Source organism: Oenanthe melanoleuca, chromosome 2 (genome assembly GCF_029582105.1).
Source record: "Oenanthe melanoleuca isolate GR-GAL-2019-014 chromosome 2, OMel1.0, whole genome shotgun sequence".
Lineage (NCBI taxonomy): Eukaryota > Metazoa > Chordata > Aves > Passeriformes > Muscicapidae > Oenanthe > Oenanthe melanoleuca.
Window position 1 is genome coordinate 20,881,750 of NC_079335.1, and position 26,261 is coordinate 20,908,010.

At 41.4% G+C, this 26,261-nt stretch overlaps 2 protein-coding genes across 2 annotated transcripts; one reads left to right on the forward strand and one right to left on the reverse strand.

The window, feature by feature from the left end:
* On the reverse strand, positions 1-1,560 carry LOC130250314 (translation initiation factor IF-2-like). Its single transcript, XM_056485856.1, has one exon. The coding sequence runs from the start codon at positions 1,558-1,560 to the stop codon at positions 1-3; it is 1,560 nt and encodes a 519-aa protein (XP_056341831.1).
* On the forward strand, positions 444-26,261 carry YWHAZ (tyrosine 3-monooxygenase/tryptophan 5-monooxygenase activation protein zeta). The gene is made up of 6 exons (XM_056484868.1): positions 444-579; positions 2,794-3,097; positions 17,899-18,022; positions 21,444-21,607; positions 21,696-21,791; positions 25,221-26,261. The coding sequence occupies exons 2-6, from the start codon at positions 2,804-2,806 to the stop codon at positions 25,278-25,280; spliced, it is 738 nt and encodes a 245-aa protein (XP_056340843.1). The 5' UTR covers positions 444-579; positions 2,794-2,803; the 3' UTR covers positions 25,281-26,261.

The window sequence follows — 26,261 nt, forward strand, 5'->3', positions numbered from 1 at the left end:
TTACTGGGGCCACACGGGGCGCTCCGGGCGGCACAAAGCCCGCAGAGCCCGCCCGGGTGCGCGGGGGGCGGCGGAGACATCCGCGCACAGGCCGCACGAGGAGGCGGTGCCGCCGCCCCCGCTCCGTGCCGCAGGCGCGGGCAGCGCTCCGCCGCCCACGGGCGGGTGCGGGGGTGTCCCCGCCGGGCCGGGCCGGGCCGGGCCGGTGCCGGTGCCGGGGCGGGACGCGGCCCCGAACCCGCGGCACCCGGGAGCGCGCTCGGCTCGGGTGGGGGCGGGGGTGCAGGCGCGCGCCCACGGGCGGGGCCGCCGCCGGCTCTGGGCGTGACCGCGGGAGGGCGGGGGGGGTGTTCGCGCGCGCCCTCGCGCGCCGTTGCCATGGCGCCGCTTGACGTCACGGCCGGCGCGCGGCCCGCGAGGAGCGGCGCGTTGATTGGCGGAGACGCCCCGTGCGCGGCGCCGGGAGAGGGAGGGAGGGAGCGAGGCTGCAGCGCCGCGAGCGCCAGAGCCGCACAGTCCGCGCCGGCCGCCTGCCCGCACCGACGCACCCGCGCCCGCCCGCCCGCCCGCCGCGCACAGGTAACGGGGCCGCCGCCCGCGACCGGCCCCCGGCACGCCGCGGGCCGGGGGCGCTGAGCGGGGCGGCCGGGGGGCAGCGCCCAGCCCGCTCCGCTCCCCCCGAGGCGGCTCCGCGGGGAAGGAGCGGGGAGCGGGGGCCGCCGCGCGGGGCGGCGGGGGCCCTCCTCCGCCGGGGACAGGAGGGAAAAAGGGGGAAGCGGCGGCGGAGGGGGCGGCAGGTGAGGGCGACCCCGCGGGCGCAGGGAGGGGAGCGCCGCCCCCGCGGGCGGGGGCCGGGGCGCGGGCGGCGGGCGCTGCCGGGTGTGGTCTCCCGCCGGGAGCCCTGCCCGGGCGCGGAAGAGCCGCTGTGGCGGCCGCCCCTCGGCCGCGCTCGCTTCCCTCCCTCCGCCCGGGCCCCCCCCGCTGCGCAGGCCCCCCCGCCTCCGCCCGTCCTCCCCGCCCCGGCCGAGGGTCCGGGCGAGAGCCGCGGCTCCCCCGGGACCGGCGGGGGCTCCTCCTCCGCCGCTCCCCCTCCCCCGCGCGGAATGGCCCGGGGCTGGGCCCGCGGGCTTTCCCTATTCCGGGGCGGGGACGCGGCATCCTCCCGCGGGGGCGCTGGGCGGAGGGGAGCGGGCTCGGGGCGGGCCGGGCTCCGGCGCCCACCCGCCGTGACAAAGGCGGCGGGCGCGGCGCTCGGTGTCCCCGCGGCGGGCGCGGCGCAGGGCGGAGGGAGGGAGGGAGGGAGTGAGGGAGGGGCGGCCGCAGCGCCCCGGGGCCGCCCGCCCGCCCCGCCCTCCGCTCCGCCCGCCCCCGGGCCGCTCCATTTTCTGCTGTCACCGCGCTCGCCGTGCCGGAGCCGCGGCAGCGCCCAGCCCGCGGGGGCGGCGGGCGGCCCGCCCGGGGTGCTGCCGCCCGGGCGCTGCCAGCGGGGCCCCGGGGACCGGCGGCGGGGCCGGCGCTGTGGCCGCGTTCGCCCCGGTCACGCCGAGCGGTAAATAACATCGCCGAGCGCTGGCTTTAAAATGGCTCCTTAACCCCGCCGTGCGCGGTGCGGGCGAGCTCCGCAAGGCGCGTTTGCGAACAAACGCCGGGTTTGTGCCCCACGTCGGGAACTGGAGCTAGCAAAACTTGCAGTCACCTGGGATGTTAAGACATGCTTCGTTTATTCCCAAAGACGGAACATAGCCCTGCCATTGTTTCTCCTAACGTCACATAAAATGGCAAAAGTCTTAGTGGTTAAAAATGAAGATGCTTGGTTGGGGTGTATGGATCATACAGAAATATATAAAGCACTCATGACCAAAACCGGTTCATGCTTTAAAAATCTTGTTCAACTTTAAGGGATAATGTATCCCCAAAGCACATTACCAGTTCTCCAAATGATCAAGTTAAGATACACGGAAGGAGGGGTAGTGGGGGACAAGTATTTTTTCTTCCTGTACCAAAAGAAATTTCTCAATACCTCTGCTCAGCAGAGTTTGGTTTTAAAATTTTTTTAAAGTGCTGGTAAGACAGATTTTGAAGCATTTCAGCCAAGTTGTGCTATCTGAAATGCTGATGTTGAAGTCATTTTCTTAAGTAGTAAAATTTTCTTTTGTCCCTGAAAGCACAGCCTCCCGGACAGACCATCCCATGATGGGATTCCCATTTTGGGAAAGGGAGTTAGAGTTGTGGGAAGGTGTACAACATGCAATTTAGATATTTGTTGCATTCTGACTTTTTAAGTGTGGAATTTGATTTGCAGATGTTTATGTGAAGTACCTCTGCATGTCACTGTATGACTCTGTTAAGACTCAGAATGCTGCTTGGTATTGTTTGTCAAGCCTTTATTTGGTGGAAAGCTTACTATTGTGTATTTTCTTTGTCAATTTTGCTACACTCATGATGTAGAATTTTGAAAGAGTAGTTGCAAAGAATTAGGATCATTTTTGTGCATAAGATAGAAATTATTTGGTTTCAGTTCAGCTTTGAATGCTTTTGTTTGTGTTTATTAAAATAACATACTTTTAAAAGTTTACAGTTTTTTCAGGAGGAACCAGTGGATTTAACTCTCTACTCCACGTGTGCATGTGTTTGAGTTTCCAGTGCTGCTAGTATGCCTTGTATTCTGGATTTCACTTGTAGCTCTTACAGTTCCAAACTGCTTAAAGAATACAGGTTGCTCTGCCTATAAAGTTAAAACACTTTTGTCCTTGACCAATGTCTGAATAATGCCTCACTATTTTTCCTCTTTAGAAATATCAGCATGGATAAAAATGAGCTGGTGCAGAAGGCCAAACTGGCTGAGCAGGCTGAAAGATATGATGACATGGCAAGTTGCATGAAATCTGTGACTGAGCAAGGAGCTGAGTTGTCCAACGAAGAGAGGAATCTTCTCTCTGTTGCCTATAAAAATGTTGTAGGAGCCCGTAGGTCATCTTGGAGAGTCGTCTCAAGTATTGAACAAAAGACGGAAGGCGCTGAGAAAAAACAGCAGATGGCTCGAGAATACAGAGAGAAAATTGAGACTGAGCTAAGAGACATCTGCAATGATGTGCTGGTGAGAAATAATGAAACTGTTGATCCATTTTTACTTAGAGTTGCAGAGTAAATGGTGCTGGCCCTCTGGCACTGTTTCTAGTCTGTCAGTAGTGCTGTGGTCTCCTATGCTATTTCTGACAATAAGGTTTTAAAAATGTCTGAATTTTTCATTCCCTCTAATGTGCTGGTGATTTATATACTATTTATAGTTATGAATGCTAATAAACTCGGAGGCATATAGAAACGTTGTAAAACGTCAACATATTTCCCTGAGACTGAACTGCATACAGGTTTAGTTTGGGGGTTTCTCCTTCCCCGTTAATGCAGTTTTTGTATCCCAGACCTCTGGTTTCGGCAATTTTAGTATGCTGCTGTGGTTGTAAGAGGTAGTTCTTACTCTACGGAAATTGTGCCCCTCCCTGGGTAAGATGATGTAATGTTAGTTATGACTCAGCCGTGCAGAAAATTGCCTGCAGGAAGAGGCAGTAAAAGTGCTGTGATACCCGCTTAAACTTAAATTTTTTGTAGCAAACCAGAAGGGTGTTCAAGTTAAATATTTTCTGAGACTTGTAGTTACATTAAAATGTGCATGTGCACAGCAGGCAATGCTATTTTCACAGGGAGGCTGGTTTATGAAATCCAAACCTCTTCCAAATGCTTTTTCTAGATTGTCAGGTTTTTTCAGCTGCACACACCCGTGGTGCTTCAGTGAGCACACGAGGAGCAGCTGTTCAGTGCTGCAGCCACTTGTGAAGTAGAGGTGACTGTCAGCAATAGAGCTGTGGACACTGCTGGCTGTCATCCCAAATGTGACAAGGGATCACCAGCAGGTGACAGAATGACACGAGACGTGAGGGAAGTGTTAAATAGCTAAGCGCCTGAAGATCTGATACCAAATGAAAGTTAAGATCAATGAGTAGCATAAATTTTGCTTGATGTGTGAGACAACTAAATGATATGGCTGGTGATAGCTTCTAGAACACTGGTTCTCCAAGGGTTTGTAAGAGTCAGCATGGATAACTGAGTCTAGGCTTCCAGTTCAGGCTGGCTGCTGTGGTTATTGTAACACACCCAATTTTGTATGTTTTGTTATCTTGTGTAAGGATAGCTCTTCAACTTCTACACTGAAAATGAAATGCAGAACTTACTCATAGGAAAGAACTGATTTACTAGTACTTGTGTTGTAAAGTGGCAGCTCATCTATTCAAGCCAAGGAAATGAGGATCCAAATCTGGCATTCTAATTGGTTATTTCTTTCTTTAATTATTTTACTAATGAAAGTTGGAGTGGGTGCTTTCAGTTAAGGGTGATCTGAGATTCTTTTGTAAGCTCCATTTTGGTTTAAGAAATTATTTTAATTAAATCTGGGCTTAGAAGCCATAAAAGAATTTAGTGTTTGCAGTTAATTTTTTGTCTGATAATGGAAACCAGGTTAAGGTGAAACTAGCTTTTATTGTGCATGCTAAATACAAAAACTTAAAACCCAGCTTTTGAGTTTGCTGCAGTGCCTGGGAGGGGAGGAATATGGGTGCAGAGTCTTGTTAAATCTTCTGAATCTCAAAATGGACTTGAATTTCTTTGTGTTAATGAGACATACATTATTCAAAGAAGTTATTGTTCTTTGACATGTTACTATTTTTAAGAAGCTAATGACTGACTAATTTTGAACATTGCCAGTCCAATTTTTCTTAATACCTTAAAGAAAAATTACTGTCCAGAAGAGACAATGCCTTGGGCAGCGATTAGCAGTAATAAAACTACTTTTTTAGACTTGCATTCAAAAAGAAAAAAAGTTAAAACTATGTTCAAAGGATAGGATTTTAAAATACTTTCAAATGGCATGTGCTACCTTTGATGTTGCCAATTACATTGAAGATTTAGATCATATTCTTGTTTTCTTTCTTGAAGTATCCTATGCATGTACATTCTTGCTCAGCTAGAAGCATGGCTGACTGTACTGCTTTATCCACTTTGCTTTAACAGGGAAAAAAAGAACTGTGATGACTTTCAGTTGTTTATTACGAACAGAAGTCCACACAATGCTACATGCAGATGTAGAACTAGGGTTTGCTTTGGTTTCTGGGTTATTTTTTTCTCAGAAGATGTCTGTAATTTTTATGCAGCATAATCTAATCTGTAACTGTTTTGGTGTGAAGTATGCCATTAATTGATAAGATCTGAAATGTTAAACTTTCAAAGCTTTTAATCATGAGCCTAATCAATTAGAGTACAAAAGCAGCTCTGCAACTTCTGTATCTTTTGCTGAGGCTGTGGGTCTGTTTGAGCTGTTGTTGTGTCTTCAGTTGTCTGCTAGTGTCTTAAGTAAATGCCCAGGGGTGTTACATCACAGCTGAGTGTGACTGCTGTCCTAACTTCAGTGTTAAAGGGAGGGAAACAATTTAGAGAATGTGTTTGTGACTTGAGTGTGGCCAAAGCTAGGTCCTCTGCAGCTTCCTTCTGTCTTCCCTCATTTAATGGAATGAAATCTAGTGTACTGGAGAAATAGCTCCTCTAATCCTATAGATACCAAGTATGCTAAACTGGGCTTTGTTTCCATCTCTTCTACTAGTTCACAGAGAGAATAGGAGCAATTAATGATGAGCTTCTTTCTTGCTTCGTCTCAATTGGGCCCTATGATAAAAGTTTTAATAGTTATGTGGTTAGGTCAGAATGCTTATTTTTCTCCTTCGCACTGACCTTGCAACAGGAAAAGACAGCATCTGCATCCTTGCCACTTCCTGAACCCTTTTTTCTTCAGCCTGCCATAGAGTACATCTACAACTTACAAAGAGTTGAACTTAGCCTCTTGTTTCCTGCAGCCTCAGAGTGGTGCTGTACAAAGAAGAGACACCTAAAATACCTTGTTCCAGCAACAACTGTCAGATATGCATTTAAGTATATTGAAGTGTAATACTACCAGCCCTAGTTTGGAGTTAGTGTGGTAGTGCTGGTAAACATCAAATAATTGTGACACAGTGGGTGTAGTACAAGTTCCTTGTACTGAAGGCTGTGGCAATGAAGGCTGTATTTCCGAATTCTTCAATAATAATATAGTATGTGTGATGCTAGGTGTAAGGAAGTACATTGCCATACTTAAGCATCTGAAAACTGCATTTGAGTGTTATAGAAAATTTCCAGTTGATACAGGAAATTAAGCTTTTAGTTAAATACTTTTCCTCATGTTAGCTAAGTGCATGCTTCATGTTCTGTTTCAGTTTTTATAGTAGAAAGGAGGGTCTGTCTAAGGTACCAGTATAATGATCTGTAATAGTCTTTTATTTGTCATTTCATAATAAAAATCGTTATTAACAGGTGTGGATTTTTTTTAAACTGCTTTTTGCTATTGGTTGAAAGGTGAGTTGTAACTGAAGTGATTCAGATTAAATCTGCAGTAGGTGAATTTTTCAGCTAACGAAGGTTCTGAAGTACAGAGAAGAATGGAGAGGTCTTTGAATAGCTGTTAGTTCTGTCTGTTAGAAGTTCTCAGGAGCTCTGGTAGCTTTCAGGAAGTCCTTTACATGAGCCAAGTATAAATTAATAATTGAAAACATGACTGGCTATCTTCACATTAGTATGAATGTAATTCCAGACAGTTACACTCTTCCCTAGGCTGCCACATGCTGCAGCAGTCCCTGCCTGTTATCCAGGTGCACAGTATGTGACAGTTTCCCATTTTCTTGCCCAGGGCCCAGTGTTCTGGGTGATGTTGCTTCCCCCTCCCAGTTCCTGTGCAGAAATGCCCTAAGTAAATCTCTGGTAGTGCCCAGGCACCCTTTCACCGTTTCTTTGCCCTTTCAGTTGTTAAGGTCTGGAGAACTTCTGCAAGCCTTGGCTGCCCTTCAGCCTTCTGGAGTTACTGTTACACATAGGTGCTGCTCAGCACTTTCCCACCATCCTTTCCTGCCAGAAAAGCAGCAGGTTAATGTGGTGTTTAGGACCTTGCAGTAAGATGAATTGTTTGCTTTCTTCACTACATTATTTCTTCCTAATTTCACCCTCAGAAGCCTAAAAAGATATTCCTTGTGTGCTCATACTTGAGATTTCTTTGCCCTTATTATGCATGCTTCACTTTTTAGAAGTGGTAATTGTGAGCGCAGAAGGTTCAGTTATATCTCAGTTAGTGACTTAGGGTTTACATTTCTTTTTTATGTGCATTGCTGAGAGGGGGAGTAGAATGTTTAGTAACCTGTCATGGGGCTGCAGTTCACTGGGGGAAGGGAGTGTAATTCCATTCCAAAGGCATCTAAATGGCTTTTTAAAGAACATACCACAGAATTAATGCCTATTGCCATTATTCTCCAATTGCTGTGGAACTATTTTCTAGTTGCCTGCAAGCATCTAATAAGTTACTATGTTAACTTCTATGAAATGTTTAATAATTGTTAATAACAGGGTTAGGAAATTTGGTCTTCTGTCCTTCAGGAAGCCATATGGTTTTTGACATGCACGTGTGAATTGTCTTTTTTAAACTCAGCCACTGTAAGCTCAGTGTGTCCTCCTGATGGTTAAAGTGCATAGCTGTAGAGTGACAACACCATACAACCCACTTGCTATGATGATATCTGATACTAACAGAAAATTTAGTGTTCTGACTGAAAATCGCCACCTTCACTTCTGTGCCTCCTTCAGGCTTGCTTAATTTTTTTTTTATCCCTCTTTGAGATCTGTGTCATTTTTTTCAGAAAAAAAAGGGAAGGCATTTGTAGAACCATCTATTTGCAAAAATGTCAGTCGCAGAAGGGGGTGATTAATGCGTTGAAATCTAGGAGTTAGGTGCCCAAAGAATTGAGGTTAAAAGGGAGGTCATTGTGTTCAGCTCTCCTCAGAACAAATCTGGTTTGATCACTTTTCTCAAGGTCTTGTCAGTCATTTTTATTATCTTGAGGCATGGAGATTCCACAGTGTCTCTGTTTTAATAATTGTTTATTGTTAAAGAAAGAATACTTGTGTGTCATCGGAGCTTGTCTTGTTCCAGCTTGTTGTTGCCTCTTGTGATGTCACTGCAGACCTCAAGGAAAAGTCTGGCTCCATCATCTCCAGGCAGCTGTGCACAGCAGCAATATCTGCTGCCTTCTCTGGGCTGAAGAAACCCATCTCTCTCAGCCTTGCCTTGTGCCTCATGTGCTCTAGCCCAGTATATCTGTGTTTTTCTTGTGCTGTGGAGCTCAAACCTGGACATAGAACTCAAGATGTCATCTCAAGTTGTTAAAATTTGCATTAGAAGATGGTAATTGGTAATGTGTTAGTAGCATATGTGAGAATATGTGAGTACTCTGGTTCAGAGATGGTTCTCTGAATGAAATTTTATATATTGCAGAGCAAAATGTAGCCAGGATTTGCTAACTTACAAGGGTGGTTATCATTTAAGCTTTTGATTAACTCTCCAAGTCTTTTTTTTTTTTTCCATAAGGGTTTGGTTGGTATAACTGCTCATGTCTATTGAAGGTGGGAAGCAGAGGCAGTTTGTATCAACCTCATGATTTCACTCACTTCCCCAATTGTAGCTACATCCTTTCAGATTTGGGGTTTTTTTTTTGGTCATTGGTTTTTTATTTTGGTTTGGGTTGTTGGTTTGGTTTTTGTTGGGTTTTTTTTGTTTGCCTGCAGTGAAAGCAATGCCCAAGAGAGTAATTTCCTTTACTTTTTTTAAGCAATTAGACTGTTGAAAAACCATTGAATCTTTGATAATTAAAACATTATTCATGGATCAGTTTAAATATGAGAACTTGTGTTGTTTCTAATTTATTCTAATCTTAGCAAGAAGGGCATCCACAATGTTGACATATCTGTTTAATGTCCCATTTATAATAAAATCAGCTAAGGTGCTCTGCATAAATGCAACTATTTCTTATATTAGCTCTGCTTGCACATGTGTATACACATATGTACATGTATCTACATCCTCTTGCATTTATTGAAAGTAGAAAAAGCCTTTATTATAACCACTAGCCTGCTGTACTAATTTCATTTGGCATTAGTTTTTAATAATTGGCTTTGATTTACAATAAAAAGGTACAGAGTGCTTATACTGTTCAAAAGCATCAAACTGACAATTTGCTTTATTTGACAGCAGCCTTCATTGTTCAAGTACTTTATGTACCTACTGCTGATACTCAGTTCTAAACATCAAAATAAAGTAAGTTGATAGTTTAGTCACCTCTGACAGAACTCTTCATCTTTGTGCTGCTGAAGGAAGAACTTCATTGCATGTACCTGCAATCTTGTGAAGCTGCCAAGTGCGTTTGTTTCACTGGTTGGTTGCTTAGAAGTCTAAAAGCAGAAACACTGCATTGCTAATGTATCAGCTTTTTCTTGTGCCTGTGGAAAGCTGTAAGTGGTAAAAACATGAAATTTAGAATATGAGCAGAGTTAGTGCATTATCTCTGCACATCTGTACGAAAAAATACTGCACTATCTCTGATTTTATCTGGAAACTTCTGTCTTGTTACCATGCACGTGACAGAAGTGCATTTCTGAAACAGGTTCTCAAACACTTTACTTGTACTTTGCTGTGGCAGACATCAGCTTCTGGCTCTGAAGCTGGTTGTCCATTCAGTAGTTGACTACCATTAAAGTTGATTGAAGAGAATTAATATTGTGATTATTTCTTAATTTTTTATTTATTTTTTTTACTGACTGTTAACTCTTGTGCAGTGGATTATTTTTCTTGAAATCTGACAAAAAATTGGCAATGCCCCTTCAAAGGAGAAGTAATAATAAGTCTCATTCTGCTGAGACCAACGTAAATTCTTAAAATTTTTAATCAGATATAATATGTTGGACTCAATGTTCTCATAGGTCTTTTCCAACCTACTTGATTCTGTGATTCTCTAAGGCAGCTCAAATGAGGCAGAGAAAAGGTGTCGGTTGGTTTGTTGGTGATGGGGTTTTTTCTGAATGTTATACTCTTTGCGATTATGTTACAAAAGATTTAACAAAGGTAATCTGGTCTTTAGCTGGTCATTTTCTCCTTGTGCAGATTAGGTTTACATTGCTGAAATGGCATTTTTCCTAATGTTTTTATTAACACTGTGTGCTATAGTGAACCCCTGTAGCTTCATGAAGTTTGAAATCTGCTCATAGTGCAAGCTACTAAAAGATAAATGACTCCTGCTTCTATTTCTGAGCAAGAATAAAAAGTGTTGCATCATATTTATGGGGAGTTTTACTAGTATTTGTCTAGAGGCCAAAACTCTGTAGAGTCTTATGACAGCTTAAGATGTGTTCTGGTTTGGAGTACAGCTGCAGTAGCTGTAGCTGAGACCTACATCCTGGGCAGAAATTCTCACCCAACTTAGTTGTTTTCAGTTTTTTATTATCTCAAGTTTCTCAGAGAATGTTGTGAAAAGAATAATGATTGATACATCTGGTAGCATTTTATTTTAATACAAGTCCCCAGTATTCAAGAAGCAGTTCAATGAGGTGATGGTGAGAAAAAAAGGCTCAGGTAAAAATTGCATATGGACTTTGATCATCAGTGGAAACGGTTTATTAAGATCTGTAGCAATTTCTCAAAAAATTTAGGACTTTAATCCTAATGTTTTCTATTGTCTTTACATCTCCTCAGAGCGGGTTACTAAATTGAGGAGGTATTTTTGTCTGTGCTTCAGAATTTGTTTCCTTCACAATCATGTTTGTTATGCATGCTTTGGTAAAAACCAATAATGATTGGCATGGAACACCTGAGGAATCTTCTGAGTTTGCTCAAGAGTGTATCCTGAAATGAGGCGCCCTTGCCTCCTTTGCCATAAATACTAACTGGAAAGCAGAACAGTAGAAGCAACTAGCTGGTAAAAGACATGGTAGTCTGAGCTGGGGAGAGCAGATCTGCAAAGGGAGCTGCATGTGTGGCTGTAAAAGTGTCAACTGAGATGCTCCTCATTGCCTCAGGTGCTGTCCATTTCTTGTTTTGCTGACCAGTGGTGTGTCCATGCCAAGCACCCTGAATGCATTTTTGTGCATACACCTACTTCTCACTGACTTGTATCTATCCCCCAGTATGTCTCAGCATGAAGATGGTTTTTTCAGGGTGTCCTTCAATGTTTCCTTTGCCTGCCCATATGTAATGTTGCTTTTGTTCTCTTTTCTAAGAAAATACATTTAGACTGGGTTAGTAGCATTTTTATGTATAAACTAAGATTTCTTGCATTGTTTCTGACAGGGGATTTTCTTCTGTCCACTGGTCCTTTTAGGTCTTTTTTCCAGTTGCCATCTTGCTATGCAGACTTCATTTCCTCTGCTCTTTTCCTTTCTAGATCTTCAGCAGATTGACTACAGCAAAACTCTAATGCAGTGTACCTTTCTCCTGCTCTTAGCAATTCCACATGTCCCTGTGTACATCTCATCTCCCACTGTATCACAAACGCTGCAAGTTACTCCACAGTCAAATTTTTCCCTCCCCCTTGAAGGTTCTTTGTCTCCCAAATTCTGAATTCTTCCTCTGCTGGGGGCCATGCTTCCCACTTCATCTCTTCCAGCCTTCTCTCAAACTTCTGCTGCTGTTTCTGTGGGCAGCCAGTTTTGTGGGAAGAAAGAGTAGCTGGAACTGAGAGCAGGCAGCAGGCTGGTTTCCTGCTTCTGCAGATGTTTCAGCAGAGATCTCCAGTGCCTCAGCAGCCACTAAAAGCCACAGCTTTTCTTGTATTCCTGTTTTAGTGAGCAAACTAGCAGAGAGAATTCTGTAGGTAACTTGAAACTGTAGCTTCACTTTTGGCTGGAGTAGAAGGCTGAGAACAATCCTTCTGTTTTTCACAAGAGGGTTGGAGGTCACCCATGAGGCAGCAGTTGCAGAGCCCTTAATCCCAAACTCTGGCCAGAACTGTAACCAGGAGCAGCATAGTAAGCCTGGGTCAAAACAGAGTTTGGGAATGGATTGTCTAAAAATATACCTCTTAAAAATGCAAATATTTGTCTCTTCTCCAACAATTCAGATGGATGTGTGTAAATAAAGTGACTGGCCACAAATGGTTTAATTAAACCCTTTGTAGTGTGTATGCCAAGCTGTGCAGTGCAGCTAATTGCTTGTGTTATTTTATAGCTTGTAACTTTCCTAATCCTCATGTGGAAAACAGAAATGGAAAATCACTTGCTAGCTTCTAATGGGAATTGATAGGTGTCTTTTCTTTTTTTTAATTAAACTGGGAAGTAGTTTAAAGACAAAAGTACACTCATACAGGTAGACAAGTATCTGCAGCCTTTCTGGTGCACTGTGGGTATTAAGGTTATTTTGATGTAATGGGAGTTTGAGCAATGTGTGGAATGTGGACAAGAAGCCTGTTAAAGGTTATTACCTCTAGAGAAACCACACCTGGCTCAGTAAGTCCCTGGGCATTGATGGAGGCTAAGAGAAACATGACATTTTCTTGCTTTATTCACGTGTTTTTCTGGTGGCATCCTCTTTTGTGTTGCAGTGAGGTTAGCAGACACAGGAGTCTTGTCAGCTGGTGTCATCCCTCTTGTATTCTTGTAATGTCTTGGAGAAAGATAGTGGAATGCTACTTACATCATTGAAAACACCAGGCTGTTGTCATTAAATATTACATTAGTTTCAGGCTGAGCTTAAAGAAAGGTAGTTTCTTTCATGTCTTATATGAATTTAAAAAACAAGAATTCTTCCATGTCATTTTCATCCTTATGTCATACACCGTGGGTGGGTGACAAGTGAGTTGAAGTTCAGCTACTACTCTTATGTAATTTATTCTCAAAATTAGAAAAAAACATCAGAACTCTTGTTAGCTGTCTCTTCATACTGCATGAAAACAAAAAGCCTGTTGATTTATTAAATAAAAAGCCGTGTTATTTCAGAGAAGAACTGATACTATTTAAAGTACCTAAAGCTTATCAGTGTATTCTTTTTGAGTTTTGCCATTCTGCACCTTGGTTATTTTGTGCAAGAACAATATCTTTTTATTTCTCCTATAGTTCTAGTGTTTTTATTCAATTAGATATTTAATTAATTTTTTCATATTTAAAAATAAGGCTACTTGTCTCAGTACTTTTGCTATGTATTATCTACTAATGGCTGCTACATTTTCCTAGAATTTGATGTCTGTTCTTATTTTCCCTCAGGAGGGAAATATATAAATAGAAAATCGAGTTGTTGATAAAATCATCTCTAGTGCATTAATAATTATCTGAAGTTTCTAGGCAATAACAAGTACTGAGATCAAGCCCTTAATAAAGGGAAATAAGCACTGAACTAGAACAGAAGGCAAAGCTGAGCATTAAAATAAAATTAATTTAATGTTGTTATGGTGAATTTGAGAATAGATTTGTGGCCCACACAAGTAATTTGCCAAGGATGCAAATGCTTTTAAAACAAGAGTAGTTTTAGACTTCAAGTGTCAGGAAAGGACTCTTCAGTCTTTGTGTTGGCTTCCTGTCTTCAACTGCAGGCCTCACCACAGTTTGACAACTGAGGCATGTCCACTTGCAGTAAGAAGCAAGCAGACTTCTAGAAGAGGGTTGGCTGTTGGGGTTTTTTTGTTGCAACTTGTTAGGCTTCTTTCACTTTCTTAAGTGAGTCTGATAGCTCCTAACCTTTCAGACTTTATATTGCAAAACCACAGGAAAAAGTACATCAAAGTGGCCTTTCATCAAAGTGGCTCAAAATGTGATGTGCTTTTTGTTGCCACCTGTTGACTGTATCCTGTTCAGGTGGTAGAACATGTGTAAGAATGAAGGAAGTCAATCTCTTTCCAGTTAGTCTTTAAAATAAGTCAGGATTGAAGTTCACCATTAGGGTAATTCAAGTTGTGTGCAGACAGCTTCTGGTATGTCTTTGGTGAAATAATGGTGAAAAAGACAGACTTTTCTGTAGTACTTGTTGAGGGTGAGGGAACGTACCAGATCTTACCAATGGTGTGTGTGAGCACAGCTGAGATCTCCCGAGTTTGAATGTGTTTGTTGGCCAGTCCAGAGAAGCAGAAAGCTGTTAGCTTAGTCATAACCAAAATTGCAGGTGTGAAGTATTGAAGCCTGGTCTTTGAATGGCCAGCATATTAGTAGGAGTTGATATTCAGATTTAGTACATTAACAAAAAAAAGTAATTCCCATTAAATCTTTCTGAAAAGACTTACAAAAAGTGCTAGAAGCGCTTGTGTGAGGTGTTACAGGTCTACAATGCTATGGTTTGTTTCACAGCAGTTAGATTGTTGCTGTCACATTAGAAGCTCTGACAACTGCTGCTGTGTCCTTGAGGGCTTTCAAGGACAGGGAGTGGTAATTTAGTTTTGTTCAGAAAACTGTTCTACCAGATGCTGATCGAGATGCTGTAATTGACTGCCCATGTGTTAGTATCTATCAAACCTAGATGCAGTTTTGCGTGATAGCAGGAACATCACAAACAAGCATGAGACCTTAATTACATATGAAGTAATAATAGACATATGCTGTGTGGACTGCATTTGTCAAGGCACTGTATGCATTGCAGTGATGCAAATCACATCAGCACTAGTAAATACAGATCACTTAACTGATCCAGTCTTGGACTAGCTGCCACCACTTCAATGGCCTCTATGGTGATCAGCTCTATACTGATAAACACTGCCCTATCAACTGGTAAAGGAGAGAAGGTAGGCATGTATTGCTGGAGCTGCTGAAGCTTTGGACAAACAACCTATCAGTAGGACTTAAATATCAACATACTCTTCCTTGTGGAAAAAAAAAGGTATCTTCCAGAGATGCTTTGCAGTTAAAGCTATTAGAAAAATCCACAAAATAAACAGTATTCTCCACAAGCTGGTGTGTTGGCAGATAACAAATTGTTAGATTTGTTGTGCTTTTGATTCTGCTATCCACTGTAATTGAGCTTTAGAAGATTAGTAGTTCTGTTGGTCCTACCTGTCTGGCTTTCTGTAGCCGCACCACATCCATGCAGGTTATGCTTTCACAGCCACTCTCAAGGATAAATCTGTGTACTCTGAATCTACAGGCTAACTAAAGGAGTGGCCTGTGTCTATTTTTGCCAGTCAAAGAAAATAGATCCTGAAATAAATGGACTAATACAAGCAGAAGAAACTGAATTTATAAGTCTAAATAAATAATAGGGTAGAGATCTCCTATCAATCATTTTACATGCTAGCTTTTGATTATTCATCTGCTTGCAGGTTTTATTGTTGCTGTTTATGAAGTATTTGGCATAAATAAAATTCCTGCAAAGATATGTGGCACACCAGTCCTACGTGTTGTTTGTATAGAATAGACTCTTTCATCCAAATATGAGTAAGCTCCCAGTGCAGTTTGAGTTGGAGTCTCTGCATTGGCTGTATTCTGTGAATAGCTGTTCAAAGGTATTTTCTCAGTTCATCAGTCTTTGAAATTCGACATGCCTTTAGAACTTCTTGCAGTACAAGATTTTCAGTGTTCAAGCTCCTTTTGCCCTGCTAGTGTTGGTTTGTTTAAGAAGATAATAGTCAGTAGTCTTTCCTCCTGTCTGTCTACTGGTGCAATCCGCCCATTCAGTTTGCAAACAACTTCACCTCATTTGTGATCCAAGTGAAGTTTAAATCTTGGAGCTTGGTTGCTGCTGTGTGAGTAGAGCTGTACGTTTTAATCAAATGACCTTCTATACAAATGAGGAATAATTTCTGTTTCTGGAATCACTGAAAATATTTTGGTCTGGCCAATTAATAAAGGATGCAGAAGCAGGGCAGCTCCCCACGGTGCCAGAAGCTTAGATGCAGACTGACACACCTGGCTTAATTGAAGTCTCACAGAGGAAAGAAAACTCATAAGGAGCCTTGTTCTTAGTAGCTGGTAACCTTCAGTTGTCATTGGAGTTTGTTGGCACTCAGGAAAATGTCAGAACTGCAAAGCTTCAAACACCTCTCTGGTGGTGAGGACAGTGTGTGTAAGGAGTTACAGAGAGCTGAGGTGTATGATCCATAAACCTGCTGGCCTCCTGCCTCATCCCAGCCTCACTGGGACAGAGCTGGCTCTGAACCCCTCTGGCATGGTGGGATGCCCTCAGAAGGGTGCCTCTGGCATGAGGCAGCTCAGCAGCCCGTTTGACTGTCTCCAGAAAAATATTTTTACTGCTGCTGGGCTTGTTGAGTTCCCTTCTGTTGCCAAAGAATTGTCTCTGCTGTCATTTGGATGGGAAGTGAGGACATGCAGTATTTATCGCTGTCTCCCTCTGTGGTTATAAAATGAAGTTATATACCAAGCCCCACACTACTGGAAAGGCCTAATATTAAAGATTAACAAATCACCATGTTGAAGCCACTAAAGAAAGTCCACTTACAGGTTTTTATCTTGTTGTAGCATAGGCATAGCTGAACCTTGTTTGACTTCCATGTCTGTCAGCCTGATTTCTTTATTATCTGTCTGTTGCAATAGAAATGAGAGATGAGAGAGATGCTGTGGTGGGTCACTTCATTTTGAGGAGTTTCATGCAAGTTTGAGTCTACCAATAAAATTCATTATTCATATAAACGAATTGGCATTACTGTTATTAAAGAAAAAAGCAACCAAACCAAAAACCAAGACCAGATTTGCTCTTCTTGCTCTTTCTGTGAATTACAGTTTTCTGTAGCTTAGTAGTTGGCCTGTCAAGCAGAGCAGGTGCCACAGTTGCCCATGTCACAGTGCAGTAGTTGCAGCCTTCCATACCCAGGGTGTGCCTGTCCCAGGAGTATGTCCTGTAAGACATTCATTTAACCTGCTGGATGGCCTTGAGAGGAAAGTGCTGTAAAGCAGCCATCATTCTGTAAGTTGGAGCTAAATTTGTTTATCTGTTTCTGTGGTATCCTTGGAAATAAAAGCTAAAAAAGTGATGTAAAACTGCAATGTCAGTCATCTCATTTACAAGGGAAAAAAAGATGGCCAAAAAATTTGTACTGAAACCTCTTCTAAAAAATTATTTTCTGCATAGCCTTCTCCAAGTATATGTAACAGCTTCTGACTGAATTCTGACTATTCAGGCATGGTGTACCTTTTTTGACTTTTAAATAACTGGCTTTTCTTTTAAAGTCTGACTTCAAGCACTCAATATCACAAAATTTGACAAGCTGGTACCTTAATTTGACTGAATGTGTTGGAGCTAGCGATTTTTTTTTTTTTTCCTTTTCATCATAATAGCATTCTTGCTAAATTACATGACTGCCTCAGCTATGTTAACTTGCTGTTAAGCAGTTACAATAATCTAGAAAAACCTGATCTTAACTGTCAGCTGATGGGGAGGATTTGGTGGAGAGACTCCAGAGAGCTACCTTTGCTTTGGAAGATAAAGGAAATACCTGTTAGGGCAGCACATAAAGTCAAATAGAGGTACTACAGAGCTGAATGTCAGATTGTGAGCTGTCTGGAAATGCAAGAATACAGGTTCACCTTGTGGTTTCTTGCTGGTGATGCCAGTAGAGCTTTCAAGTTAATGGGAGCTGGGCTAAGGAGGCTTATTTATTGCCTGTGTATGTAAAATAATTTGGTCTCTGATTTGGCAACTGATATATCAAATCATTTTATTGTGTTTTGTGGATGCAGACTTTCTTCCATGGTATATCCTCTGCCTAGAGTCTTTGGACTACCTTATTTTTGCCAGGGTTATGTATAATGGCTTATAGAAAGCCATTCTTTGGTCATATAAAACTCATCTGCTAAATTGACACAGCCTCCTTCTCCCCATCCAGGCACACAATGCAGCATTCCTTTTATATCTAGAGTTGGAATCCAGAACACGTTCTCTAGCTGACGATGTTATGTAGGATGTGAAAAAAAATAAGTAAGAAGTGAAGCTGTCTTGACTTTGAAATAAATTGAAATATAATTAAATTGTTGGTTCAGCATATGTTCAAAACACTGTGTTCTTTGTTTCCTTTTTAGTCTCTGTTGGAAAAGTTCTTGATCCCTAATGCTTCGCAAGCAGAAAGCAAAGTTTTCTATTTGAAAATGAAAGGAGACTACTACCGTTACTTGGCTGAGGTTGCTGCTGGAGATGACAAGAAAGGTATTGTCTGTCACTCGTGGGTAAACATTGTCCAGTTAGATTGCTTTTGGTGGGGCAGTGACACAACTCCTAATTTTAGAGTAATTCTGATTTGTAAATTTCTTTAGTAGTAGACTTCCTGTTTCCTGAAGGAAAATCATAGATTGTTGGCTTTCAAATGAATTACAGAAATTTACACATAGATGCCAAAGCACAAAACGGATACTGAGTCACAAAATCTTGGAATTGTCTCCAACTTCCACATGCATGTATCTGGTTTATCACTGAAGTACAGGTTTATGCATTTCTGTCTGGCTGAATGTTAGAGGTTTTACCTCTTAGACTTATTCTTACCATTTCTCCTGCATTTCTGCAGGAAATGAAGTTTGAAATGAAGTAAGAAGTTTGCATAGGCTCAGTGAGCAAAGAGACTTGAAACAACTTGGAGGAGAATAGGTTTAATAAAATTATTCTTACTGTTAAGAAAATTTATTCTGAAACCATGGTAGTTTAATGTCCAAATATCTTCTATTTCCTCAAGTTTCTTATATTTTCATGTAAGAAGCTTGTCACAGTTGCAGGTAAGTTGCCTTCACCTAAATTTAGTTTAAAAAGTTAGTATTAGGTTCTCAGCAGTTTGAGTTCCTTCCCTGCTGTGGTTGGAGACAGCCAAACAGCATTGCTGCCTCTGGGCAGAGTCCTCTCCAGTTCAGAGCAGTGCATCAGTTGAGATCCAGCTCGCTGCAAGCAGTGCCAGGTTGTTTCCTGGAGCCACTTGAGGGCTGCTGGCAGTGTGCCCTGAGGAGCAGCACACTTGAGCACAGAGCCAGCCTGGAATGTCAGCCTCCCCCGGGCTGCCTGAGCCTGCAGGAGCTGGGAATTGTGAACCTGGGGCTGTGGAGCACTGAGCTGTGCAGGCAGCACCTGCAGCCCCTGCCTTGTGCTGCCCCAGGCTAATGAACCCCCCCAGTGTGCCACAGAACCACATCTGTGGCACTTCAGAGACTGGACTGAGCTTGGCATAGATGTGAAACAGACATGGGATCATTTCAAGGGGAGAGATGTGTCTGCTTTACTGGCATGTGTTATATCTACATTCCACAGTGAAGCCCAGTTTTCCCAGCTGGATAATAGAGTTACACAAAGATCCTAAGACTTAGTGTGCAAGGCTTAATTTGATTTCTGATGTTTACTGCATGCAAACTGAGCCAGTCTTGGTGACTGCAGAATTGCATGTGTTACCAGTACTTTAGATCTGTTACAGGGAGCTGCCGTTTTCCTTTGGTAATTTTAGTGATCTCTCTTCACATGCATAGGAGGTACAATATTTTGGGACCCGAAGGTTCTTTTTCTGTTGAAGATTAAGTTACAGGCTCTAGAATTAGACTGTGAAAAATCTTTGTTTAAAGTGCTTTTAGAGTTTATTTTTATTTAACCCAGTCTCGTGGCTGAGCAGTTTTTGGTGGGTTTCCATTTTTTCAATTCATCCCCCACCTGCAGTGTTTCATGTCACATGTTTTTCCTGAGTGTTGTCTGTGACCTTGAAGAAGAGCAGTTGATAATTATTGTTTAGGAAAGAATGGCTGTTAAGTTACACACTATTCTTCCAGCCATTTGCAGTAAATACAGCAACAATATAAAGTTCTCAGCTCTAGGAATTGGGTTTTTATCTTCATAAACAACATTGTTTATTTTATTGAATGGGGCTTCCTTATGGCAGTCTAGCAAACAGGAATGTCAAGCAGGTACCTCACTCTGTTTTATCCTTGAACTTTGGAACTGCACTTTCTAAAGAATTCAAGGTTAAAAACTTTTTTGTACTGTGTGACTGATTTAAAAATTAACAGAATACATCAAATTATGCACTTAATGCTCCAAATTGTTGCTCAAAAGGTAACTATTTTCTCAAATAAGGAGAAAAAATACACCTTATGTTTTGAAATTGTTAAAGAAAAATTACTTAAAATAAAACTCTCAACTTCATTCCCTGAAGTTACTTGTTTTTCATTCTGCTTGTTTGCCTTTCATAAACACCACCATTTTCTAAAGCTTTTCCATTATGAGAGGAGTTAAACATTTCTCACAATTTTTAAATTCGACTTGCAGTATACCTAGTTCTCCTCAGCTGTAATGTACTAACTCCTGGTCATTTTCAAGGTGTTAAGGTAGCTGTCTGATCTGAAGCATTCCATTATTAGTGATGAGTGCAGAGAGAACAGTGTTGGTGTGCTGTGCAGTGCATGTCCTCACTCTTCCACGTGGAAGAGAACTAGATGATGCTTTAATTTTTGTGAATATCTAAAGGTGAACACAAAGTGATGGCATAGACATCCTGACTATTGGTACTCAGTTGTTTTCAGACTTAGAGTCTGAAAATTCCTTAGTTAAATCCTGCTGGTTTTTGAGTCCTTACCTTAAAATTCCTCTCTTTGTTTTTGAGTATGTGTGGCTGCACTCTTGCAGACATCATGCTGGATGCATTTCTGGTTTGATCCAGAAACGTTAGGGGTGGAGTCCTTTTTGCATCTGAATTGAAAGACTTAGTGCCCACCTTTTTCTCAGATGCTGGTGGAGAGCTGAGGAACAAGTGCCCCTTTGTGCTCAGCATGCAACACCTGCCTGGCCCCTGCACTGTTGGGCTGTGATTCCTGACCTGTGCAGGCAGAACCTGCTCTAAGTTCAGGTGCCTGCAGTGGGAAAGGAAACTGTTGAGCTCTTCAATCTTCATATGCACATTGTTGCTGCCAGGTTTTGCCTAGTGTTAATACCTTGTAGAACTGAACCAATTAAGAGTGACAAGAGATCAATCTCAAAATAAGGGAGCCAAATTATTTATTTTTCTCACTTTTAAGTTGATAGGTACTAGAACTTCTAAGTTAGGTAAGAATGCTTTCCATATCTGCATTGGAAATAGAACTATGTTGGAAGCTTTTAAAATATATATATTTAATTTGAAGTTGGCCACACTATCTTTGCTGAGCAGTTTGAAAGGAGACTCATAGATGACTGTTACTGAAAGGGTTCAGAATGACAGGAAAACGTCATCAGTGTTTCCTGTGACTAAAATGTGGCTCTCTAATGCATTGCAGAGTTTAAAGACATTGAAACTATGGTACTGTATCAAGTAGATGGTGGGTTTTATCTTCAGTGCCACAAAACTGCTGCAAACATTTGTAAATACAAGTGATCACAGGACGTTGAGAAGAGACACTCAAACCTGTGATTTGGTCAGGAACAACTTCCCTCCTTTTTAATAATTTGAAAATGTAACTTAAATCTTCATTAAATAACAACTTGTTAGGTAAAGTGTTCATTCACAGGCAGTCACTCCTGACATGGTTTCTTCATGCAAGTGTGAACACAGGCCTGATTGTATGTCTGGATACAGTGTGTGAATTACTTACTTGTTGTGGGTTTTGTTTGTGTTTGTTTTTCCCCCAAGGGATAGTGGAGCAATCACAACAGGCATATCAAGAAGCTTTTGAAATCAGTAAAAAGGAGATGCAACCAACACATCCCATCAGATTAGGTCTGGCTCTGAACTTCTCCGTGTTCTATTATGAGATTCTCAATTCCCCGGAGAAAGCCTGTTCCCTTGCAAAAACGGTAAGTCAAAGAGGGGAAATTCCATTGAAATTATTTGCATAACCTTTTGTCACATGGCTAATGGAGTTGTTTGTTTTTATAACACTAGGCTTTTGATGAAGCAATTGCTGAACTTGATACATTAAGTGAAGAGTCATACAAAGACAGCACGCTAATAATGCAGTTACTGAGAGACAACTTGACAGTGAGTATCCTCAAAGTTTGTGTAGAGATTACAGGATTGGTCTTCATGGCATTCCAAGTTATCCTTTTTGTTCCTGGCCATGGATCTGTGTCCGGCACTCAGAAACAAATCTGCAGTACATCATCCTTCTGAGCTAAATCTTATTCCTGCCTAGTTTTTGTTTGTTTGTTTCTTGTTTTCTTGGGTTTCCTTTCTTTTTTTGGGGGGGTTTTTTTTGTTTGTTTTTTGTTTGTTTGTTTGTTTGTTTTTGTTTTTTGTTTTTTTGGGTTTTTTTGGTTTTTTTGTTTGCATTCTAATTAACATGATTTTCTGACAAATGACAAATTAACCACATTTTTCAGGTTATTTTATTCAAGGAATCTAGCATGTTTAAATGATTAGTCTGGACTGTGATTAGCAAACCTACTACCCAGTGTTAAAAAGCATTTGAGAATACAGTTGCATTTGCCTCTTTACAGCTTGTGTCAAATTTCATATAGCTTATTCTGCATGAATGTATCTATAAGGAAGAGATTCTACACGAAAACTAGCTAGCAGCTAGCAAGTCCACTTAAGAACCTGTTATTTAGAGGTTTTTTGTTTGGCTTTAATTTTGGTAAAGCTGAAATGGAAATCAGTGCTAGCCAGGCTATTTCCATGGCAGTTGTAACATAACTGTCTTAATTCTTGGGTTTTTTTTCCTCTTTGGACTCACGGCTGTCTGTGGTGTACGTTGTCATAATAATAAAAATCTTCAACTTGAGTGCAGCATTTTTTATCCTGCTTTGAACTTTTAAACTGGCAAAGATAAACATCTAAAGCAAATGAAACTTAAATGTAAGCAAACATGCAATAGTGTAATTAAATGGCTTAGTTCACTCCTTGGTCTGTGGGGAGAAGAGCTGCAAGCAAGAAATTAAAACATAAGGAACAGTTCTTTTTGCCACATGTAGTCCCTTGTTAACACTTTGTGCTTCTGATATAGAGACTTTTGCAAAGTAGCTGCACTACTATAAAAATAACTACAAGTAATATTGTACATTTGTATAAAATTGGAGTTGCCATACTTTGTGCTTTTGTGTCTAACATTTAATTCCTCTTGTCTTTTGGAGCCTTTTCTACTGGAATGGCAACTTAACACTGCTGAAAAAACTACTTGTAATTGTTCAATTTGTTGCTTACAAAACAAATGGGAGTGATTTCTCAACCTCTGTATTGGAGACAGATACAGGGTTGGCATTGCTCTCATTGTCTGTGTACTGTCCCCTTGAGTGGGATTGCTCAAGAGCTGCCCTCTGAATGAGTGGTTTTGGAACAGGGAATAGAAGCTGACTTCAGTTACTGGCTTCCCAGTAAAAATAATGTAAAGCTTGTTATAGCAGTTGGAAAGCAAATTGTTTCATACAAAAACAAAAGTCAGACTGAGCTGCCATAGAGTGTGAATTAGGGTAGTAGGCCTGAGAATTCATAGGAGCTTTCCACTGCAAGGGAGAAAGATAGATACAAACAGATGTAAGATTCTATATTCTTGAATGAATTATGTCTTGCCTTAAATGCTTAGTCTGCTCTGTAGGAGTGCATTGATTTCATGTTTATCCACAACTTCTTGAGGTAGAAAATAACTTTTGGGGTGTGTGTGACTGAGACTACAGTGAATTTCATAAATATAAAAAAGGTCTGTTTTTATAGTTATGCAGGAAGTCTGAGGTAGGTGGGCTTTAGACAGTGATGCAGCATGTTGATCAGTTCTGTGCAGTAGCACTTCCCTCAGTTGTTGGTTGTTTTACCTCGAGTCTTGTATGGCTGAAGAAATGTGTTCATTCTCTGTGGGGACTGAAGGCAGAATGGCTTCAGAGGGTTATTTAACATATCAAAATCTGTTTTACTGGAATTGCTAGATAATTTCTTTGCTCTGTTATGAAATTTAGTTTTCTTTTATTAAATAAAAATCTGCCCTTCCCTAAGCATTTCCCTCCTACCCCCAGCAGATTTGTTGAACTGATCTCAGTGTTTCAATTGGTAATGCCCCTTTCATATCACTCAGGCCCCTTTGTCTTAATGAATGTATATTTTAGATTGGACATGGGGAAAATTTTCATTACTAAAAGGGTTGTCAAGCAAGGTGGCCCAGGAAGTGGTTGAGTCAGCATCCCTGAAAGTATTTAATTTGTGTAGATGTGGTATTTGGGGACATGGTGGACTTGGCAGTGTTAATGGTTGGATTTGATGATCTTGAAGGTCTTTTCCATCCTAAATTACTCTTGTGACTATATTCTAGAGGTGATGATTTAGGATAGAAACCTCTGATAAAACTTCTGATTCCTTACAAGAATAGCACTGAAACTGAGACTAACCCAGTAAAATAGCTTGTTGCTAAATGCCTTCAGCAAGGAAGATTAAGTGCAGCTACCATGCATTATATTCAGAGCAGGGATAAGGCTACTGGTCTTGTGCAGGTTTCACTGTTGCCTTCTCCTCCTGAAAGTTTGAAATTTTGCTGATGGTGGATTTTAAGAATAAAGGCATTCTGTAAGACTTCAGTGGTATAGCAGTATCAATGGAGAGAATTAGTTGGTTTGTGTTTTACCACCTTATACTATAGAGCATGAATGATTCAGTTAATGCTACTCTAACTCCATAAAGTGAGAGATGACAAATCATACTGGGCTGGGAATAGTTTGGAAGCAACCAGCATGGAGATATTTGGTTCACAAAATAATTTCTTGGCCCTGACTGTTGCTCTGGAACTGATGCTCAGTTTCCTTAGCTAGTACTTAATCTTGATATATGGTCCTTAGTATGATTTTATGGAGCTGAAAATAACATTTTGTGCACAGTCCATGCTTAGCCTGATTTTCTTCCCTCCTTGCCCTGCCTGCCAAGTTGGCAGCTAGCTCAGTTCTAAAAGTTGCTAAAGGGGAGCACAGCTAACTGAACAGAGCAAAGGGATAGAGATCTTGGAGTTTAAAAAAACAGAAAAAACCTTCAGATGCCTGTTCTGAAGAAAAGCTAATGTGCTGTGGCACTGGATGTGGAGAGATACTTTTACTGAAGCTTTTACTTCAGGAAGGCATGTAAAACTTGTGTGAGGAGAAAGAAATTGCTGTTAGTTCCTGATTCTCACTTACCTGCTCAGTAGGTCTGATTCTTCCCTGCTTGTTAGTCATATTTTAGTGAGCCATGTGAGTAAGAGACTTGGGTTTTGGCTGTGCATATACTTGCTCATTAAAGGGCAATATAGGGTTGGGTCACCTAGAACTGAATTGTCTTGTCATAGCCAAGAAATAGATTTGTGTTACTGTGTGTCTTTTCTTTCTCCACAGTGCTTAGTAGGACCCTTTAGAAGTTGTTATTATTAAGACATAGGCCTTCCCTCTAAAAATTACTTCGTAATTTTTAGTAATAAATATGTAATAATGTACCTGTTACTCTGTTTCCTTTCTTCAACAGTTGTGGACATCGGATACCCAAGGAGATGAAGCCGAAGCAGGAGAAGGAGGGGAGAATTAACCAGCCTTCCAACTTCCATCTGCCTCATTCTGAAATTTAAACAGTAGACCATTTGTCATCCATGCTGTCCCACAAATAGTTTTTGTTTACGATTTGACAGGTTTATGTTACTTCTATTTGGATTTCTATATTTCCCATGTGGTTTTGTTTAATATTAGGGGAATAGAGCCAGTTAACATTTGGGGAATTTATCTGTTTTCATCTGAGGTGGCCAATATAGGGTTGTGAAATTTTTATACAAGTTTTACATGTTTGGCATAGTACTTTTGGTACATTGTGGCTTCCCACAAGGCCAGTGTTAAAACAGCTTTCTATGTCAGGCAAAGATGACTGCTTGCATATTGGTCTGTCACGATGGAAAAAAGGGATAATCAATGTTGCAGCCACAGGTGTAGTTAGTCTGAATATCCAAGCAGGAGCACACATGGCTGCCAATAAACTGATGTCCCATAGATATTGCATGTCAGGTGAACATGTGACATCTGTGGAATATTCCAATCAAGTGTACATCTTTGATTGCAGCTGAAGTGTTCCTTAAGACAACCCAGTCAGCTTTCTCTAGAGAAGGACAGAGAAACGGTTCACATTCCATTATTTGTAAAGTTATCTGCTGTTGCTTTCATTATTTTTGCTACACATTTTATTTGTATTTAAATGGTTTAAGCAACCTAAGAACAAATGTACAAGTAAAGATGCAGTAAAAAATGAATTGCTTGATATTCATAATGACACTGTATATCGAGCACAGCAGTAAAACAAAAACCCATGTATTTAACTTTTTTAGGTTTTTTGCTTTTGTGATTTTTTTTTTGATACTTGCCTAACATGCATGTGCTGTAAAAATAGTTAACAGGGAAATAACTTGAGATGATGGCTAGCTTTGTTTAATGTCTTATGAAATTTTCATGAACAATCCAAGCATAACTGTTCAGAACATGTGTATTAAGTTGATGTAAGTGGAATAAAAGTTTTATGAATGGA

Excerpts from the sequence above, each read along its gene's own strand:
- LOC130250314 (XM_056485856.1), bottom strand. The coding sequence starts at position 1,560 with ATGTTATTTACCGCTCGGCGTGACCGGGGCGAACGCGGCCACAGCGCC.
- YWHAZ (XM_056484868.1), top strand. The coding sequence starts at position 2,804 with ATGGATAAAAATGAGCTGGTGCAGAAGGCCAAACTGGCTGAGCAGGCT. Across the intron at positions 3,098-17,898 it reads ACATCTGCAATGATGTGCTG|TCTCTGTTGGAAAAGTTCTT; the intron begins GTGAGAAATAAT and ends TTTCCTTTTTAG. Across the intron at positions 21,608-21,695 it reads CCTGTTCCCTTGCAAAAACG|GCTTTTGATGAAGCAATTGC; the intron begins GTAAGTCAAAGA and ends TTATAACACTAG.